This window comes from Salvelinus namaycush, chromosome 12, assembly GCF_016432855.1.
Source record: "Salvelinus namaycush isolate Seneca chromosome 12, SaNama_1.0, whole genome shotgun sequence".
Lineage (NCBI taxonomy): Eukaryota > Metazoa > Chordata > Actinopteri > Salmoniformes > Salmonidae > Salvelinus > Salvelinus namaycush.
The window spans coordinates 33,640,849-33,661,222 of NC_052318.1; the positions used below are offsets into that span (position 1 = coordinate 33,640,849).

General features: G+C 44.3%; 1 protein-coding gene across 11 annotated transcripts in view; it reads right to left on the reverse strand.

Moving 5' to 3' along the window:
* LOC120057138 (THO complex subunit 2-like) overlaps positions 1-20,374 on the reverse strand; it is a 78,159-nt gene that overhangs the window by 21,335 nt on the left and 36,450 nt on the right. For all 11 annotated transcript variants that reach the window (XR_005477882.1, XR_005477881.1, XM_039005588.1 and 8 more), the window contains 12 exons: positions 19,854-19,938; positions 8,304-8,397; positions 8,075-8,155; positions 7,644-7,740; positions 6,872-6,989; positions 6,554-6,733; positions 5,916-6,080; positions 5,065-5,340; positions 3,246-3,387; positions 2,534-2,691; positions 2,268-2,396; positions 1,757-1,888 (listed from right to left, as the gene is read on the reverse strand). Coding sequence is in view for 9 of the 11 variants with exons in the window: in XM_039005588.1 (XP_038861516.1) it covers positions 1,757-1,888; positions 2,268-2,396; positions 2,534-2,691; positions 3,246-3,387; positions 5,065-5,340; positions 5,916-6,080; positions 6,554-6,733; positions 6,872-6,989; positions 7,644-7,740; positions 8,075-8,155; positions 8,304-8,397; positions 19,854-19,938 (1,657 nt within the window). In the remaining 2 variants the exon portion in view is untranslated. The remainder of the gene's footprint in view (positions 1-1,756; positions 1,889-2,267; positions 2,397-2,533; positions 2,692-3,245; positions 3,388-5,064; positions 5,341-5,915; positions 6,081-6,553; positions 6,734-6,871; positions 6,990-7,643; positions 7,741-8,074; positions 8,156-8,303; positions 8,398-19,853; positions 19,939-20,374) is intronic.

Below are 20,374 nucleotides of genomic sequence, written 5' to 3' on the forward strand. Positions count from 1 at the left end.
TCATGTTCTGCACATCTACCATTCCAGTGTTTAATTGCTATATTGTAATTACTTCGCCACCATGGCCTATTTATTGCCTTACCTCCCTTATCCTACCTCATTTGCTCACATTGTATATAGACTTTTTCCTACTTTATTATTGACTGTATGTTTGTTTATTCCATGTGTAACTCTGTGTGGTTGTATGTTGTATGTGTCGAACTGCTTTGCTTTATCTTGGCCAGGTCGCAGTTGTAAATGAGAACTTGTTCTCAACTAGCCTACCTGGTTAAATAAAGGTGAAAAAAAAGTAAAAATAAAAGACAGGTACTATGTAATCGGATGGGATGATAAATAACTAGCAAGAAGTTAGTTTAGTGCGAGATAAGTGGTTACGGTCTCTCCCTCCGAGCCTGCTCAAGCCTCCCGTGTCTAAAAGCCAATTTATGCTTGCTCCGGGAATGCAAACCGGAGGCTCCGTACGGAGGGTTTGATGCAATTGTGGAGCCTCCGGAGGCTTGCAGAGGACAAATCGAGCTCCGTACAGGATAGCCTTATGCCTCCCATATTCAATCATGAAGTGTTTAGAGAGTGATTAAAGGGACAATAGAATGCTGAGTACCAGGCCATTAGAGGGCCATTAGCAAGTTTGTTAGGCTACTCATCAGGGCCATTAGCAAGTTTGTTAGGCTACTCATCAGGGCCATTCATTTGCACAGTTTTGGATTGGGTTTACCTTGACCAATGGTCACAGGGAATTTGACTGCAGTCATGACTCGTGACTGCCAGTGTTGCAGTAATACAGTCACCGCATCAGCACTACTGTTGTTGTCACCTTCTGTTGCATAACACAAGTGTTTCAATAGCAGGGTACCCTCAGATTAAAAATCAACAGGCTTGGCTCTAGATTACACCCATCTATGCATACTTTACATTGTGAGATCAGACATAAGGTAGCCTAGGGTGGTAGGTAGCCTAGCGGTTAAGAGCATTGGGCCAGTAACTGAAAGGTCCCCCTTGCCGGCAAGGTAGAAAAATCTGGCTTTCTGCCCTTGAGCAAGGCAGTTAACCTCCAACAACAACTGCTCCCCGGGTGCCGAGGATGTGGACGTCGATTGAGGCAGCCCCCTGCACTGCTCTGATTCAGAGGGGTTGGGTTAAATGCGTGAGACACATTTCGGTTAAATGCATTCCGTTGTACAACTGACTAGGTATCCCCCTTTCCCTTGATAATATCCCTATAATCCAAGTGTTCATATTCAAAGTTGCTTTCATTTCTGCGCATCTAACTTGTAAACATGTCAACTGTATTAAATTAGTACTTTTTTCAATTCCACAATAAATAAACAGCCATCAAAATAAAGTGATCTTTCTTGTGATGCAATTGTCGACACGATGCGTTAAATCCCAGACAAAGCTTCAGCATTCTTATAGATGTTACAGAAAGACAACGCATTCCGTTGAGCCCATTTCAGCCATTACCGGCATGTGTTTGACAGGTCATTACAAACATTTTGGCAGTCGTAACATTAACGGGAAAAAACGACAGGCACAAACAAGAGTATGAAAGAGTAGTAGGAGTAAAATGAAAGCAATCAATCCGGCAAGATTTAGGTGACAAGTGGATTTTGCATCCATCACACACAGTAAATAGATGGCTGAAAGACAGCTCCTCAGGTTGGAGGGGCATGCGTGTTGCTAAATGAATAGCAGTTAATAAGACAAATAGACCAGATTGACTTCTTCAGAAGGCTTTGAAACAAAAGGAGGAACTCACTTTAGTCAGCTTGTAGTGCCATTTGTGCACCACGTGTCTGAAGTTCTCATAGTCCAGCTGGTCGGCTTTGTTCCCTCCGTCGAAGCCTGTGGCTCTGAAGATGGTCAGGAAGCCTGGGTAGTTACCACACTCCTTGAAGAGGGGACAACACACAGACAAGATGAAGAGGGGACAACACACAGACAAGATGAAGAGGGGACAACACACAGACAAGATGAAGAGGGGACAACACACAGACAAGATGAAGAGGGGACAACACACAGACAAGATGAAGAGGGGACAACACACAGACAAGATGAAGTGTTAACAATGATTACATTTGCATTGCACAGTTTCCACACTTGTGTGAATGTTAGTAATATCAGTAGATAATGTTGCCCAGCCTCAAATCAACTCCTATCCCCTAGGAGGCCGATACCCTATGCACTTGAGATCTGAGAAGATGTAGTGTGTGAGAGAGAGAGTGTGTGAGAGAGAGAGTGTGTGAGAGAGAGAGGTGAGTAGTGGGTACCTTCTCGTAGACAGCACGGTCGCTGTGCCAGCGGGTCACAGTCTCCAGCATGCAGCACAGGAAACGTCCATAGCGCCGTGACTCGTTCTCTGTGCAGCTGGCCACCGTGTAGATGATGTCAGAGAACACCTGCAGAGAAGACCACGCAACACAGTTAGGAGGTCAGAACAGGGTAATGAAGTGCTGAAAATCCCATGGTATAATAACATGTGACAACCAGAGACAGTAGAGGGCAAAGAGGCAGAAAGGGGACAGAGATGTCTCACCCGGTCATAGCAGAGCAGGGTGCAGAAGTTGGGAGCCTTCTGCTGGTGCACCAGCTCCACAAAGCGGGCGCAGTACACAGCGTCGATGGCAGAGAAGATACAGCGAGGGAACAGACACAGCTGTAGGAACTTAGTGATGGTCTCATTCTTGGTGGATTCTGAACGAGGGAGAAAAGAAAGTAGGGAGAGAGGCAAATTATTTATAAAAAGGAGGATGGGAGAAGAACAGTGAATTAGAATTGCAGTCAACTAACTCCCATGACTCATCTTTTGAGTCACTAATTCTTCAAACAAGATTTGAGAAGGCTCAAACACAAACTCCTTTAAAATGTCATTAGCTTGGGTTAGCTGTACAAATATATCGTTAAATATGACAGACGTGTTTGTTAATGAAATGGGAGAGTTGACAGCTGCCAATAACCCACATCCACCAAAACGGACTATGACACCATTACATCAAACTCCTCCATATTAATGTAATTACTTCGGTCATGGTCATGCTTGTTAACTGGGCTAAAACAAACAAGATGAGGCTGGTTTTGAGGCGCCTCCTGGGAGCTGAGGGGGCTTAGCAGTTCTGTGGTGTTACTGTCCCAACAACAGAGCCTGCTCTAAATGGGAAGAGGAGGCTGGGTGAGGGAGGGTCTTCTGGGATGAGTGCTGTGAGGGGCAGTAAGCAGTGTGCACTTGTGTGAGAGAGAGAGAATCTTACTGGCGAGGAGCCAGTTGTCCTTCTCCAGTTTGAGGCGGTGCAGGACCCTCTGGACATGCTCCAGCTGTTTCTTCTCCTCCTCCTGCAGCTTCTCCTGTAGGGCCGTGCAGCGCTCCTTCTCCTTCTTCTTCTTGTTCATGGGCTGCAGACACACAGCAGACACCAGACAGACAGGCTGGTTAGTGTGTGTTCATGGGCTGCAGACACCAGACAGACAGGCTGGTTAGTGTGTGTTCATGGGCTGCAGACACACAGCAGACACCAGACAGACAGGCTGGTTAGTGTGTGTTCATGGGCTGCAGACACCAGACAGACAGGCTGGTTAGTGTGTGTTCATGGGCTGCAGACACCAGACAGACAGGCTGGTTAGTGTGTGTTCATGGGCTGCAGACACACAGCAGACACCAGACAGACAGGCTGGTTAGTGTGTGTTCATGGGCTGCAGACACACAGCAGACACCAGACAGACAGGCTGGTTAGTGTGTGTTCATGGGCTGCAGACACCAGACAGACAGGCTGGTTAGTGTGTGTTCATGGGCTGCAGACACACAGCAGACACCAGACAGACAGGCTGGTTAGTGTGTGTTCATGGGCTGCAGACACCAGACAGACAGGCTGGTTAGTGTGTGTTCATGGGCTGCAGACACCAGACAGACAGGCTGGTTAGTGTGTGTTCATGGGCTGCAGACACACAGCAGACACCAGACAGACGGGCTGGTTAGTGTGTGTTCATGGGCTGCAGACACCAGACAGACAGGCTGGTTAGTGTGTGTTCATGGGCTGCAGACACACAGCAGACACCAGACAGACAGGCTGGTTAGTGTGTGTTCATGGGCTGCAGACACACAGCAGACACCAGACAGACAGGCTGGTTAGTGTGTGTTCATGGGCTGCAGACACCAGACAGACAGGCTGGTTAGTGTGTGTTCATGGGCTGCAGACACACAGCAGACACCAGACAGACAGACTGGTTAGTGTGTGTTCATGGGCTGCAGACAGACAGCAGACACCAGACAGACGGACTGGTTAGTGTGTGTTCATGGGCTGCAGACACACAGCAGACACCAGACAGACAGCCTGGTTAGTGTGTGTTCATGGGCTGCAGACACACAGCAGACACCACAGACAGACAGACTGGTTAGTGTGTGTTCATGGGCTGCAGACACACAGCAGACACCAGACTGGTTAGTGTGTGTTCATGGGCTGCAGACAGACAGCAGACAGACAGACTGGTTAGTGTGTGTTCATGGGCTGCAGACAGACAGCAGACAGACAGACTGGTTAGTGTGTGTTCATGGGCTGCAGACACACAGCAGACACCAGACAGACGGACTGGTTAGTGTGTGTTCATGGGCTGCAGACAGACAGCAGACACAAGACAGACAGGCTGCTGCTTGGATGGGGTGAACACATACACAGAGAGAACACTAATAACAACTTGGAGCTGAAGCACAATACAATTACAGTGCAATTACCATAACTCTCCAAGTCAAGTGATAATTGGAGACCATTGCAATTCCACCACAATGAACTGTGTGACTGTGTTTGGAGGGCATTTAATGAGGGAGAGATTAACTGGAAGATGAGAAAATTCTCTGTGTGCTGCAGTATTGTCACCAAGGGGTCTGATAGATGCCTGGGGTCCTGTTCATTAGGCACCAAACAGAAGAAAACGGACTGAAACAGGGAGGGACTACTTGGACTTGTCCACTACATGGTTAAATAAGAAATGCTCATTTACATTTTCCGTAGCAAAACCTTTTTGAACTGTTGTCCATTGTGTGCTCTAAATGAACACACCCCTGATGATGTGACTCACCACATCAGGGTTCTCCTCGATGGCCTTGACCTGGACCTGGAGCTTCTTCACCTCGCGGTCGTAGGCGTTGTGTGGCACGGCCAGGTCGTACATGGTCAGCGACCAGAAGGTGGCGTAGAACTGGGGTCGAAGGTCGTCCCAGACGCGGGGCGGGTGCAGGGACACCACAGCCTCATGCACCGGCGACATCACCAGCTCGCACGCAGCCACGTACTTATGGACCTTCTGCTGCTGCCGGTTGCCCTTCTCAGCTTTCTTCAGCTCATCATACTTAGACTGGGGAGAGAGGAGGGGACACTCAGTTACGGTCTCCTTTACATGGTAAGATTCACAAACGGATTGATATACAGTATGTTTCAGTATAGGAGATTACACAGTCGGATTCTCCTTGGCTGTGAGAGCAGCAGCCTGGATCAGCCTGATCTGTGGTTCTGTATTATACATGACTCCCAGCAGGACAGTGGGTCTGATCTGTTCCCAGACACAAAACCTGACTGAGTCGGTCTCCTCATGAGGAATGTGTGTCAGATGTGATTGTTCAGATGGCGTGACCATGTCGTGTGACGACAGCAGAGGGGGAACTCAGCATGTTTCACGCCCGGCCAGGGGGACAGTAAATCAGGTTACACAGCACATGAGAGGAGGGTGGCTGTCGCTCTCTGGAACTAAACCCTTCTTCTTCCAGGACACTACGTGGCCAGTGTTGTGCACATCAATTCAAGGTTGCAGTCGTATGAGTTTGTATTGAATTTATTTGTAGTGTCCTGGATACATATACTCACTGTGGATGTATCCATTGGTCATACTGTACAAGCTAAAGGTGAACTACCAGAGGGAAGGAGACTACTCACCAGGATCTGATGTCCATACATGGGGCGTGAGAGGAAGAAGGCAGCGTCGTGGGGGGTGTGGAACTGGTTACACAGGATGTCAATGGAGGGAACACGCTTGATGTAGTCCTCAGTACTCAGGTTGGAGGCCAGGAAGCCACCAAACTGGACCAGGGTGTCGTGACACTGTAGCCAGGGGACATGGCGGGGAGTCAGAGTGTGTCCAGAATGGCACCCTAATCCTTCTTTAGTGCACTACTTTTGACAAGGGCCTGCATGGCCTCTGGTTGAAAGTAGTGCTCTATATAGGAAATAAGGTTCTATTTTTGACACATCCCAGAAAGTTCATTCTCCCTTATTACACAGCCATGTACGTGTGTTATTAATCCCACAGTTCCTTATTTGTTTAAGGACACAACCTGGGTCATTAAAACCATCCATCAATGTGGCCCAATACGGCACACAGAGGCAATTTTGTGAGATTATCGACGAGGAAAGCTCACAGCTTCCAGGCAACTTGGGGGAATTAAACTAAACATAAATTGTCAGCTGTGTAATGTTTAAGAAATGTAGTAATGAGGAAAAAGGAGAACTCCATTCCCCTGATGTAGCTTATGGACAAGACTTGAAGATACCCTCTGCGGGTTATGAGTTCATACCTGGTCGTAGAGCTTTCCCACCAGTTTGAGGTGTTTCTCGCCCCCCTCTAGAAAGACCACCCCATTGCGTTGCTGGGCCATGAGGAGACAGAGGGGCAGAGCCAGCTCATGGTCCAACAGGGCATCCTTTAGACGCTGGGACGACTTCTTAGTGTTACGGATCTGACCAAAGTAACCACCCTGGGGACATAAAAAAGTTCAATTCTATTTTCTTTAAGTCATGCTTAGCAATAGCCAACTAATATAATGTGCCTCAGCTTTGAGCTGGTCATGGTGTATAGTTTCAACGTTTAAGTCAGACTAAAGATGGCCCAGTACCTCAGCTTTGAGCTGCTCCCCTCCAGTCATAGCCTCCATCTGCTCTGATGTCATCTCATCCGTGATCTCGATGCCAGCCATCTTCTGCACCACCTCTTTTAGAATCAGCAGGTCAAAACTGCAGTGGGGGAAAACACAACAGAAGTATATTTGTGAATGCGTACAAACAAATAATATGTGCACATACACAAAAATAAACACGTGTCAACAACCATGGTTGGGCGAAAATAATCGTAGGAGTAGCTAAGGACAGCACACTAATAATAGTAGATTCCAGCAAATCTACATAATTCATTCTGTTCCATGCTGTTTCATGGGCACTATGGCAGAGTGCCACCTCTATTTACTTCCCCTGCATTCCTGGCCCTGGAGAAGGACTGATCTGAACTGATGGGAGAGGGAGGGAGGAAACAAGAGAAAGTTGCCATGGAGCCCAGTGTGATTCACTACCTGCTGACTCCAGCCATTACAGGGAGACCAGGGCTGTGATAATTACCCTCCCCTCCTCCTTCCTCTATGGGTGCCCAAACACCCACACAGTCAGCAGCCTCCTCATCAACACCACATTACTCAGCAGCTCTGCCCAGGCCAGGGCCCTGCAGGGAGGCACAACAATGGCCAAGGCCCCTCTCTCTCAGCCCAGAGTCTAGCCAAACAGAGACGGAGGGGAACCAGTTGACTGACTACGAACAACAAACTCCATCACTATGAATCACATCAGAGCCAGCAAGCCAATGAGGTGGCTGTCTGCCTGATGAGGAGTTATTCTTACCTCTTCCCTGCTTTCAGCGTATTGGTCACATACTGGAGGAGGCCGGCCAACTCGATTGGGTATTTCCTGAAAACCGCTCCACACAGACTAGCCAGGCCTGGATAGGAGACAGGAGAAAGGTCAGCAGTCCATTAGTTAGCAAGCAGACATATGTTGCATAAACACAGTCAACTAGAGTTGTACTGGGATGGACCTACATGGAACAAAAGCACACCCTAATGCCCCTTTGACAATAAAGCTGATTTGTGACATCAGGGTCATATTCGGTAGGGCACACTGTAGTAAAACATTTTGTACCGTAAAACGAAAATCTGTGTTCTTATTGGACAAGTTCAGGTGGTACCTCCCTTTTTCACACCATTTCTAAATATTTTGTCCTGAACACAACCCAAGTCAAATAACCCCCCACATTGCTGTAGTAGCGAACTCACTCTGAAGCCAGGAGGATATCGTAGTGTCGTCATGTTTCATCTTCTCTTTCTCTGGATTGGCCAGCGCTTCTATAATGCAATCTATTGTCAATGAGTTAAGGGGCACAACACGGCAAGTCTTAATAGATTCTGACTGCTATGGCTGGACTAAAGCATTCCAAATACATAGTTAAACAAAGTACTGAATGTGTATAAATACATGAGTCACAAAATGGCAGAGTAAGGATACAGGCCATGACATCATAGTTGAGTGAGGTGAGGTATTTGAGGGAGTCTACCACTGGACCGATGAGGTTGTCATACCACTGGATCTGAGATAGGATCTGAGAGAGGAACAATAATACCTGGTTAATACAACACAGACCAGAGTGAGGCTCTCTCCACTAGCCTACCTATTGTTCCTGCAGTAAGGAGGATTCACCATCTTCATCAAATGTTTTCATCATTTATCTGCGGAGAATCGCCAAAAAGCCTACCTGTATGCAAATTAGGGAGACAAATGACCAATTCAATAGGCTACTGACGAGTCACTCACTTTAACGTCACTGTCTGGCAAATCCTGATGGGACTTCAAATCAAAAAATATAATACAAACAAGATCTTTAGTTTACTTGTCCAGATGCGATAGCATGGACTTAACTAGGTTGTATGATTTATGAATGGCAAGGATATAAGGGATCGACTTTATTCAGTCGGTTCAACACCTTTTAGAAACTAGTCAAGCTTGATGTTTGTCAATCAAAGCACAGTAAATTGCCTATGCGTCACCACTCTGTAGCGGCATGTGAAACACGCCAGGGTCCAATGTTAAATTTCTTCCTCGCTGGCCCGAACAGAATTTCTACTGGTCCAGACATGGTGTAGTTCTTAAATGCATTGCAGTTATGCAGGGCTAATAGATTGGCATGCGTTCTCCCTATATTCAGCTATTAATAGACTTCTTTTGGTTATTATGATATGTATTTATGTATGTATTAAAAAGCTGTGTAATATAATTTAGCAATGCAAGTCATTACTCTATTCTTTAGAAACAAATGCAATTCTAAAGTATGTTGTTTTGAGATTTTAAAATAGGACACTGCCCATTTAAGACAAACATTTAGCGAGTAGATTGCTATTGCTAATAACTCATCAGCAACTGCACGACTATATATAAAACAGTTAAAATCTGAGGCCCCCACCAGACCCTAACCCGCTAATATAGAAAATGTGCTGTAGGCTACAGTCAGAGGGCGGAACGAGTTTGACAGGGGGTGCATGTTTTTTTGGGCCTGATTTTGATATGTTTCTGCTTATAATTTCTGATATTTTGGTAAGCTATGTGTTAGTCAACTTGTCTATAATTAGATACATGCAGCTTCTCTTCTGTCATTATATGTTGCTCTAGATCAGCTATGCCCAAACTGGGGTACGCACAACGCCGTCGGGGGTACACCAAATAAAAATGTGATCCAAATGTGATTTTCTCTTCACATTTTCAAACAGTACATTTACATTTTCCAACGGGGCTATACATTTGGGTGAGGTTTTTCTCTCGCCGGAGTAGCCTCGTTTCACCGCCAAAAATAAAATTAAACCATCTAGTGTTCAGCGAAATAACAACACAATGTCAAATACAGGTAGCCTAGTCAAATAGTTAACATCCAATCACATTAACCGTTACTCTCTCGTGGGAAACCTTCACTCTCGCGCAGACATTTTAGAAACATGACACTTTGAAAAATAAGCCACATGAGTTTTTGAGAGAGAATAAAGACAACTTTTGAGTAGTAAGACATGAATAAAAGCAACAGATACCATTAATAAGAAGGGGCTAGAAGAGTCTTATATGGTAAGCTACCGAGTGGCTAGGACAGACAAGCCCCATACTATTGTGGGGGACTTAATTCTTCCTGCTGCTGCGGATATGGCTGGGACATTGCTGGGAGAAAAGGCCACAAAACAACTATACAGACAATACCTTCATCAAACAACACTGTTTCACGACGCATCAGTGACATGGCAGGAGATGTTTTGAAACAATTACTGCTTAGCATACAAGCCAGGGAATTATTGGCATTACAGCTGGATGAGTCAACAGACGTGGTGGGCCTGGCACAGCTCCTGGTATATGTCTGTTACATTAATGGGGGGTCAATTAAGGAAGACATTCTCTTCTGCAAATAATTCAACCCGCACGCCCTTCAGGACAACATGAGAGGATATTTTTTAAGTACTGGACAGCTTTGTGACATCAAATGGACTTTGGTGATTAAGATGTGTTAGTATCTGTACTGATGGTGCAAAAGCCATGACAGCGGGACATAGTGGAGTGGTAACGCGCGTGCAAGTAGATGCTCCCGACGCCACTTGGGTACACTGCAGTATCCACGAGAGGCTCTTGCTGCCAAGGGAATGCCTGACAGCTTGAAAAACGTTTTGGAAACTACAGTGAAAATGGTTAACTTTGTTAAAGCAAGGCCCCTGAACTCCCATGTATTTTCTGCATTATGCAATGATATGGGCAGCGACCATGTAACGCGAATAATGCAGTACACTGGTTATCAAGAGAAAAGGTATTGACACGAGCTTAAAGTTTTCTTTACTGAGCATAATTTTCACTCTTGCATGATGATGAGTTTCTCACACGACTGGCCTATCTGGGTGCTGTTTTTTCTCGCCTGAATGATCTGAATCTAGGATTACAGGGACTCTCTGCAACTATATTCAATGTGCGGGACAAAATTGAGGCTATGATTAAGAAGTTGGAGCTCTTTTCAGTCTGCATTAACAAGGACAACACACCGGTCTTTCCATCATTGTATGATTTCTTTTGTGCGCAAATGAACTCAAGCTTACGGACAATGTCAAATGTGATATAGCGAAGCACCCGAGTGAGCAATTACACAGGTACTTTCCTGAAACGTACGACACAAACAACTGGATTCATTATCCCTATCATGCCCTGCCTCCAGTCCACTTACCGATATCTGAACAAGAGATCCTCATCGAAATTGCAACAAGCGTTTCTGTGAAAATGTAATTTAATCAGAAGCCACTGCCAGATTTCTGGATTGGTCTGCGCTCAGAGTTTCTTGCCTCGGCAAGTCGTGCTGTTAAGACACTGATGCCCTTTGCAAACATGTACCTATGTGAGAGTGCATTCTCGGCCCTCACTAGCATGAAAACTAAATATAGGTACAGACTGTGTGGAAAATGATTTAAGACTGAGACTCACCAAACATTGTGCATCCCATCCTTTAAAGCACACCCTTCTCATTAACCTGTGGTGAGTTATTCACCATTTTTGATGAACAAATACGTTTTTATATGTAAGATGGCTTAAAGCAAAATAATTGATTATTATAATATTATTATTTGTGCCCTGGTCCTATAAGAGCTCTTTGTCACTTCCCACGAGCCGTGTTGTGACAAAAACTCACACTCATTCTTATGTTTAACACGGTCCCGTGTGGCTCAGTTGGTAGAGCATGGCGCTTGCAACGCCAGGGTTGTGGGTTCGATTCCCACGGGGGGCCAGTACAAAAAAGTATGAATGTATGTACTTGTAAGTCGCTCTGGATAAGAGCGTCTGCTAAATGACTTAAATGTAAATGTAAATGTTAATAAATGTATCATATGTTTGTGTGGCAGGCTTACAATGATGGCAAAAAACAACATTTGAGAGTGTGCTGATCCTGGTGCTAGAGGGGGTACGCAGCTGGAGGTTGAATGTTTGAAGGGGTACGGGACTATTAAAAGTTTGGGAACCACTGCCCTAGGAGTAGAGGTCGACTGATTAATCGGAATGGCCGATTAATTAGGGCCGCTTTCAAGTTCTCATAACAATCGGAAATCTGTATTTTTGGACACCGATTTGGCCCCATTTTTTTTTTACACCTTTATTTAACTAGGCAAGTCAGTTAAGAACACATTCTTATTTTCAATGACGGCCTAGGAACGGTGGGTTAACTGCCTTGTTCAGGGGCAGAACGACAGATTTTTACCTTGTCAACTCGGGGATTCAATCTTGCAACCTTACGGTTAACTAGTCCAACGCTCTAACCACCTGATTACATTGCACTCCACGAGGAGCCTGCCTGTTACGCGAATGCAGTAAGAAGCCAAGGTAAGTTGCTAGCTAGCATTAAACTTATCTTGTAAAAAACAATCAATCAATCATAATCACTAGTTAACTACACATGGTTGATGATATTACTAGTTTATCTAGAGTGTCCTGCGTTGCATATAAGCGATGCGGTGCTCATTCGCGAAAAAGGACTGTCGTTGAGCCAAGGTGTACCTAACCATAAATATCAATGCCTTTCTTAAAATCAATACACAAGTATATATTTTTAAACCTGCATATTTAGTTAATATTGCCTGCTAACATGAATTTCTTTTAACTAGGGAAAATGTGTCACTTCTCTTGCAACAGAGTCAGGGTATATGCAGCAGTTTGGGCCGCCTGGCTCGTTGAGAACTGTGTGAAGAATATTTATTCTAACAAAGACAGCCAACTTTGCCAAACGGGGGATGATTTAACAAAAGCGCATTTGCAAAAAAAGCACAATTGTTGCACGACTGTACCTAACCATAAACATCAATGCCTTTCTTAAAATCAATACACAGAAGTATATATTTTTAAACCTGCATATTTAGCTAAAAGAAAACCAGGTTAGCAGGCGATATTAACCAGGTGAAATTGTGTCACTTCTCTTGCGTTCATTGCACGCAGAGTCAGGGTATATGCAACAGTTTGGGCCACCTGGCTCGTTGCGAACTAATTTGCCAGAATTTTACGTAATTATGACATAACATTGAAGGTTGTGCAATGTAACAGGAATATTTAGACTTATGGATGCCACCCGTTAGATAAAATACGGAACGGTTACGTATTTCACTGAAAGAATAAACGTTTTGTTTTCGAGATCATAGTTTCCAGATTCGACCATATTAATGACCTAAGGCTCGTATTTCTGTGTATTATGTTATAATTAAGTCTATGATTTGATAGAGCAGTCTGACTGAGCGATGGTAGGTACCAGCAGGCTCGTAAGCATTCATTCAAACAGCACTTTTGTGCGTTTTGCCAGCAGCTCTTCGCAATGCTTCAAGCATTGCGCTGTTTATGACTTCCGTGACTTCGCTGTTTATGATTTTTCAACGCTGATACCGATTATTGGAGGACCAAAAAAAGCCGATACCGATTAAATCGGCCGATTTGTAAAATGTATTTGTAATAATGACAATTACAACAATACTGAATGAACACTTATTTTAACTTAATATAATACATCAATAAAATCAATTTAGCCACAAATAAATAATGAAACATGTTCAATTTGGTTTAAATAATGCAAAAACAAAGTGTTGGAGAAGAAAGTAAAAGTGCAATATGTGCCATGTAAGAAAGCTAACGTTTAAGTTCCTTGCTCAGAACATGAGAACATATGAAAGTTGGTGGTTCCTTTTAACATGAGTCTTCAATATTCCCAGGTAAGAAGTTTTAGGTTGTAGTTATTATAGGAATTAACGGCCAAATCGGTGTCCAAAAATACAGATTTCCGATTGTTATGAAAACTTGAAATCGGCCCTAATTAAATCGGCCATTCCGATTAAATCGGTCGACCTCTAGTGAAAACGACCCAACATGTTTTGGTGAAGATCTCAGTTCAGCTTGACTGCATATTTTATGTGGTTGAAATACTATCAGCTTTTATGATGCTGATAAACTTAGCACCTCTACAGACGGTATCTAACGGCGCATTCTCTCAAGATGCTGAAAGAAAAAGATATACCTTCTCCACCCTTGACCCGAGACAAAATGTTACCTACATTTGGTGTATCATTTTACTGCAAGAAATGTGTAATTCTGTAGGAGTTAATAATAAGGCTGTGGCAAGTTTCAGACATTCCGTCACGGTCCAGATTTTAGTATCCATTTAAACCATCTGAATAGTAGGCTACATTTCCCTTGACATGCCATAGGCCTATTTGAAGTCCCGTCTTGTGACGGTCATATTTGTATAGTGCCTTATAATCATCACACATAACGCAGCCAGCACTGCTATCATCCTCTTTGACCACTTACCAAATCTTTCACAAACATTACTTATCTGGCCCTCCCTTTTTTTTTTTACTCCGACATTGTCCTTTTTGCCTCCATGAATTGACTTTATCGGCCGGTTCCCAAATGCATTTGGCGATTGGCATGTATGCTATTTTGCGCTTACAGTTAGGCCCTAAAGCTTAGGCTTATGCACCAATGCCAGATAAGTAATGAAAGTAAAATCTTAGGCTAAAAGTAGCCTTTTGATATATACAGTCGTTGCCAAAAGTTTTGAAAATGACAAATATACATTTTCACAAAGTCTGCTGCCTCAGTTTGTATGATGGTAATTTGCATATACTCCAGAATGTTATGAAGAGTGATCAGATGAATTGCAATTAATTGCAAAGTCCCTCTTTGCCATGCAAATTAACTGAATCCCAAAAAAACATTTCCAATGCATTTCAGCCCTGCCACAAAAGGACCAGCTGACATGTCAGTGATTCTCTCGTTAACACAGGTGTGAGTGTTGACGAGGACAAGGCTGGAGATCACTCTGTCATGCTGATTGAGTTCGAATAACAGACTGGAAGCTTCAAAAGGAGGGTGGTGCTTGGAATCCTTGTTCTTCCTCTGTCAATCATGGTTACCTGCAAGGAAACACGTGCCGTCATCATTGCTTTGCACAAAAAGGGCATCACAGGCAAGGATATGGCTGCCAGTAAGATTGCACCTAAATCAACCATTTATCGGCTCATCAAGAACTTCAAGGAGAGCGGTTCAATTGTTGTGAAGAAGCCTTCAGGGCACCCAAGAAAGTCCCGCAAACGCCAGGACCGTCTCCTTAAGTTGATTCAGCTGCGGGATCGGGGCACCACCAGTACAGAGCTTGCTCAGGAATGGCAGCAGGCAGGTGTGAGTGCATCTGCACGCACAGTGAGGCGAAGACGTTTGGAGGGTGGCCTGGTGTCAAGAAGGGCAGCAAAGAAGCCACTTCTCTCCAGGAAAAACATCAGGGACAGACTGATATTCTGCAAAAGGTACAGGGATTGGACTGCTGAGGACGGGGGTAAAGTCATTTTCTCTGATGAATCCCCTTTCCGATTGATTGGGGCATCCGGAAAAAAGCTTGTCTGGAGAAGACAAGGTCAGTGCTACCATCAGTCCTGTGTCATGTGAGTGGGCTCACTCACAATTTGGCCTAAGAACACAGCCATGAATAAAGAATGGTACCTACACATCCTCCGAGAGCAACTTCTCCCAACCATCCAGGAACAGTTTGGTGACGAACAATGCCTTTTCCAGCATGATGGAGCACCTTGCCATAAGGCAAAAGTGATAACTAAGTGGCTCGGGGAACAAAACATCGATATTTGGGGTCCATGGCCAGGAAACTCCCCAGACCTTAATCCCATTGAGAACTTGTGGTCAATCCTCAAGAGGCGGGTGGACAAACAAAAACCCACAAACTCCAAGCATTGATTATGCAAGAATGGGCTGCCATCAGTCAGGATGTGGCACAGAAGTTAATTGACAGCATGCCATGGCAGATTGCAGAGGTCTTGAAAAAGAAGGGTTAACACTGCAAATATTGACTCTTTGCATCAACTTCATGTCATTGTCAATAAAAGCCTTTGACACTTATGAAATGCTTGTAATTATACTTCAATATTCCATTGTAACATCTGACAAAAATATCTAAAGACACTGAAGCAGCAAATTTTGCGTCATTCTCAAAACTTTTGGCCACGACTGTACATTGAACAAGAATGATACATTTATGGATTTAAAAAAAAGGTATTGTTTTCTCTTTATTCAACTCACACGCCATTCATCCACACAATATTTAATGAGAGTAAACCCACACGCCCTTCATCCACACAATATTTAATGAGAGTAAACCCACACACGCCCTTCATCCACACAATATATTTTTAAAAATAAATGTTACCCCCTTTTCTCCCCAATTTTCGTGGTATCCAATCGCTAGTAATTACTATCTTGTCTCATCGCTACAACTCCCGTACGGGCTCGGGAGAGACGAAGGTCGAAAGCCATGCGTCCTCCGAAGCACAACCCAACCAAGCCGCACTGCTTCTTAACACAGCGCGCCTCCAACCCGGAAGCCAGCCGCACCAATGTGTCGGAGGAAACACCGTGCACCCGGCCCCCTTGGTTAGCGCGCACTGCGCCCGGCCCGCCACAGGAGTCGCTGGAGCGAGATGAGACAAGGAAATCCCTACCGGCCAAACCCTCCCTAACCCGGACGACGCTAGGCCAATTGTGCGTCGCCCCACGGACCTCCCGGTCACGGCCGGCTGCGACAGAGCCTGGGCGCGAACCCAGAGACTCTGGTGGCACAGCTAGCGCTGCGCATCCACACAATATTTAATGAGAGTAAACCCACGCGCCCTTCATCCACACAATATTTAATGAGAGTAAACCCACACGCCCTTCATCCACACAATATTTAATGAGAGTAAACCCACACGCCCTTCATCCACACAATATTTAATGAGAGTAAACCCACACACGCCCTTCATCCACACAATATTTAATGAGAGTAAACCCTCACGCCCCCGATATAACCACAAGGACTGAAGGTTATGAGTCAAACCGTGCATCGATAATGGGCTCTTCTTTTTGCTCTGGACAGCTCGCATGGTAAGGCACCTAATGTAGGCTACTGCTCAAGAAGTTGTGATACGCGGGAGCGGGGTGGTGCTTGAAGGAACCTCAAATCATATTGCTAAAATACAAATAGCATGACATTTATGGCAGGTAGTCTTCAAAATGTAGAGTAGGTAAATGTTGAACTGGAATGCAAAAACACGCGAAAAAGTTACTGGCCGGACAGGGCCATTCACTGACGAGATCCACTGGCCCACCACGTGTTTACTGCCCCCGGGGCATCATTAATGTTGGACCCTGCACACGAAAGAAAATAAATTAATGTGTCAGAAAACCATAGGCTAAGTGGATTTCGATTAATCTTTACCAAATTATATGGTAATTTGCATGTCCCTCACATCATATGGGCCATGCAAATTCATGCGCTCTCTCGCTGTGTAGTTCGACGCGACCACAGCGCACTACTAAATGGGTCGTTCACGAATTAACTGCTTAATTTTTTTGTATGGATCTTTTTGGTGAATGTCGGGAACCGAATCGCATTGGTGAAAGAGCTGCATCGGTGAAAGAGACGTACATTTGGCTTCCTGATTTGCATACTGCTACTGTTAACTCGAAATGACACAACAACAAGGTTCCAGTTTAAAGTTTACTATACTATATGAACACACTACAAAGTAGCCATTCCACTCCAGGCTAGGTCCATCAACAACAAGACAACAAGACTCCCTGCGCACCCTAAAGAGGGTGAATCCTCACTGTAGAAACAATAAATAGTGGGGAGAGCGTGTCAATCTGATGCTGATTTGAGCGTGTCAATGCCCATGCTGATTTGCAGGCCATCTAATAATAGGCCAAGTAAACATTTATTTGAACGTGCATTTCATGACATAATGGGAGCCTACCCTTTGGGCTTTACATTGGAGTTTGCAATTTCTTCATGGTTCTAGGACGATTTTTAAGCATTTAGAACTTTGGGAACCAAATGAGCCTGCTCTTTTACGTGAACGGAGGAGCCAAACGAGCAGTCTCTTTCAGGTGAACGGAGGAGCCAAACGAGCAGTCTCTTTCAGGTGAACGGAGGAGCCAAATGAGCCGGCTCACTGAGAAGACTGGGAATGCCCGAGCACACAGACACACCAACGTACCGAGAGACGGGACCGACAGACTGTCAAACCAGCAGTGTTTCCCTGTCGTTGCTCACTTTGTGACTGACAGGCGCCTGTCCTATCAATAGATGCTAGAAGATGCATATCGTTCATTCTAGCAGGAGCGGGCTCGGCTAATTATTTTCTGACTAGCGAATTGAAAATTAGCCTAGCTAATTTAAGTGGAAAAAGTACCCGGGTGAAAATGACGAATCGGCTGTATAGCCGACAGCCGGCGCAAGTGGAAAACTGTTATATAACTGTTACTGTTATAAAGCCAAGTGTTAGAATATATAAATGGGAGAGACGGGGATGAGGCCGAATAGGAAGGAGGTAGGAGAGGAAGAGGGAGACCGGGGGTAGGGTGGAGGTGGGGGAAAGAAAGGTCCCTTTCAGACAGTGCGGTTAGCTTAATTTTTTGTGCAGTGTGAATGCTCCAAAGGGAACTCAGGCCCCTCAAAAGAGCCCCTGAAGCAAACCGAACTGAGACCATGTCGAGAGGTGGTCTGAGTTCGGTTTGCTTGAATTGCGCGGTCCGGTCCCCTTCTTTAGGGAACACAAAGCTCTCAGGTTGTCTTATCATTATTCCGGCACCATACATTAGGCTATTGCAATACTGTTTCCCTTGGCATAACCCCTCACATTGGTGCCACAAAAGAGCGAAGATGATGATGTGCCGGTACGAGGAAAAAGCGTGTGATGTTTTGGATATTGATTAGCGATTGTCAAAGATGCATAGAAATTCTCCAAAATATGTAGAGTTTTGTATCGACACGATGTTCAGATTATTTGTTTGCAATATGTGGTCTATAGGCTAAGATAGCTTCATAAGCTGTTTATTCAATTGTGGGCTTTGAATAGTGTGAGAAGTCAACATTTGGTAAGAATCACAACATCCAAAATCAATGCTAGCTCTTCAAGGAGCAGTAGCCTACATTGGGTGTACAATTTTCAATGACATTATTAAATCTGCAGTTATTCTTCTGCTATTTATTCACATGTTAATATTATGTTTGGATTCTAATTATTATGTCTCATATTTTAACTAAATGCAATCTATTAGCTTCCAAAATGTAAGTAGGTACATCTAGCTGTCCAATAACACGGAATGGATTATCCTGCACTTTGTAAAAACTCAGAGTGCATTGAGTGAATGTTGGAAAAAGATTTTGGTTCCTTTCAAAACATAGCAATGTGAAAGCTAAGAGGACTCAGACTGCAAAATAGGTGAAGTGAACTGGCAAAAGAGTTGGGTCCTCATTCAAAGGAAAAGGCAGCGTGAATACAAAGAGAACTGAGTTTTTGATCTATTTTTTACCTCCGAGTTCACTTTAAAGAAGACTATATGTGAAAACACCCTCAGAGGCCATTCAGCCAGACTTCAGGCAGAGAGACGAAGAGATGGAGAGTGGAGGCTTTAAGAGGAACAGTACAGCTCATTCTTGACTGTCAGTTCCTGTCCTCCTCTCTCTCCTCCTTCCACTGTCAGCCAGAGCCAGGCCCTCTCTCATTCTATCAATGTCCTGCTGCTGAGGCAACACAAAAACAGCCCCCTCCACTTCTCTCCATTTTCTGTTTGACCAACAATTTTTCTAAAGTAATTTTTTGAGACGTGAGAGATTTAGGTGAGGGTTAGGGAGTAGTGCTTATGCCGTAGAGAGGGAGAGGAAGTGGATAGGGGTGTTCTAGCAAGATAAGACAGGCCCTGATGGAGAGTAAGCAGTCGCAGTGTATCAAATTTACAATGGCAGATTAGTATCTATACAGCCGCCTTCAAAGAAGGTATCTCTGCCCCATGGAGATAGTAGAGAACACAGAGCCCCTTTAAAGTAGGAGTAGGGCATTAACTATTTAACACAAATCTGAAGATATCATTCAAAATAAGGCTATATTAGTGTCCGTATTATAACACTGCTTTCAACTGTAAAGTAGGTGAATAGAAGATCAGAACATTTTTGAGAATACATACATAGTCAAAGAGGATGGTGGGGTTGCTATGGCTCAGCTTCCCTATCTGCCGCCCAGATGGTTTCACATTCTCTTTGGTCAATCGCCTGGAAAGAAAGAAAGAAAGAAAGAAAGAAAGAAAGAAAGAAAGAAAGAAAGAAAGAAAGAAAGAAAGAAAGAAAGAAAGGAAAGAAAAGAAAGAAAAGAAAAGAAAGAAAAGAAAGAAAAGAAAGGAGGAAAGAAAAGCAGCAAGAAAAGAAGGAAAGAAAAGAAGCAAAGAAAGAAGCAATGAAAGGCAGCAAGAAAAGAAGGAAAGAAAAGAAGCAAAGAAAGAAGCAATGAAAGAAGGAAAGAAAAGAAGCAAGGAAAGAAGCAAGGAAAGAAGCAAGGAAAAGAAGGAAGGAAAGAAAAGAAAGGAAGGAAAGGAGCAATTTAACACATTTATTGAAGTATCTTGCAAATATACATTAACCCTGTAAATTATGTGGCACCACTGGTTTGATGGTTAGGCTAGATGGAAAAATATTATTTAGTAGAAGAATT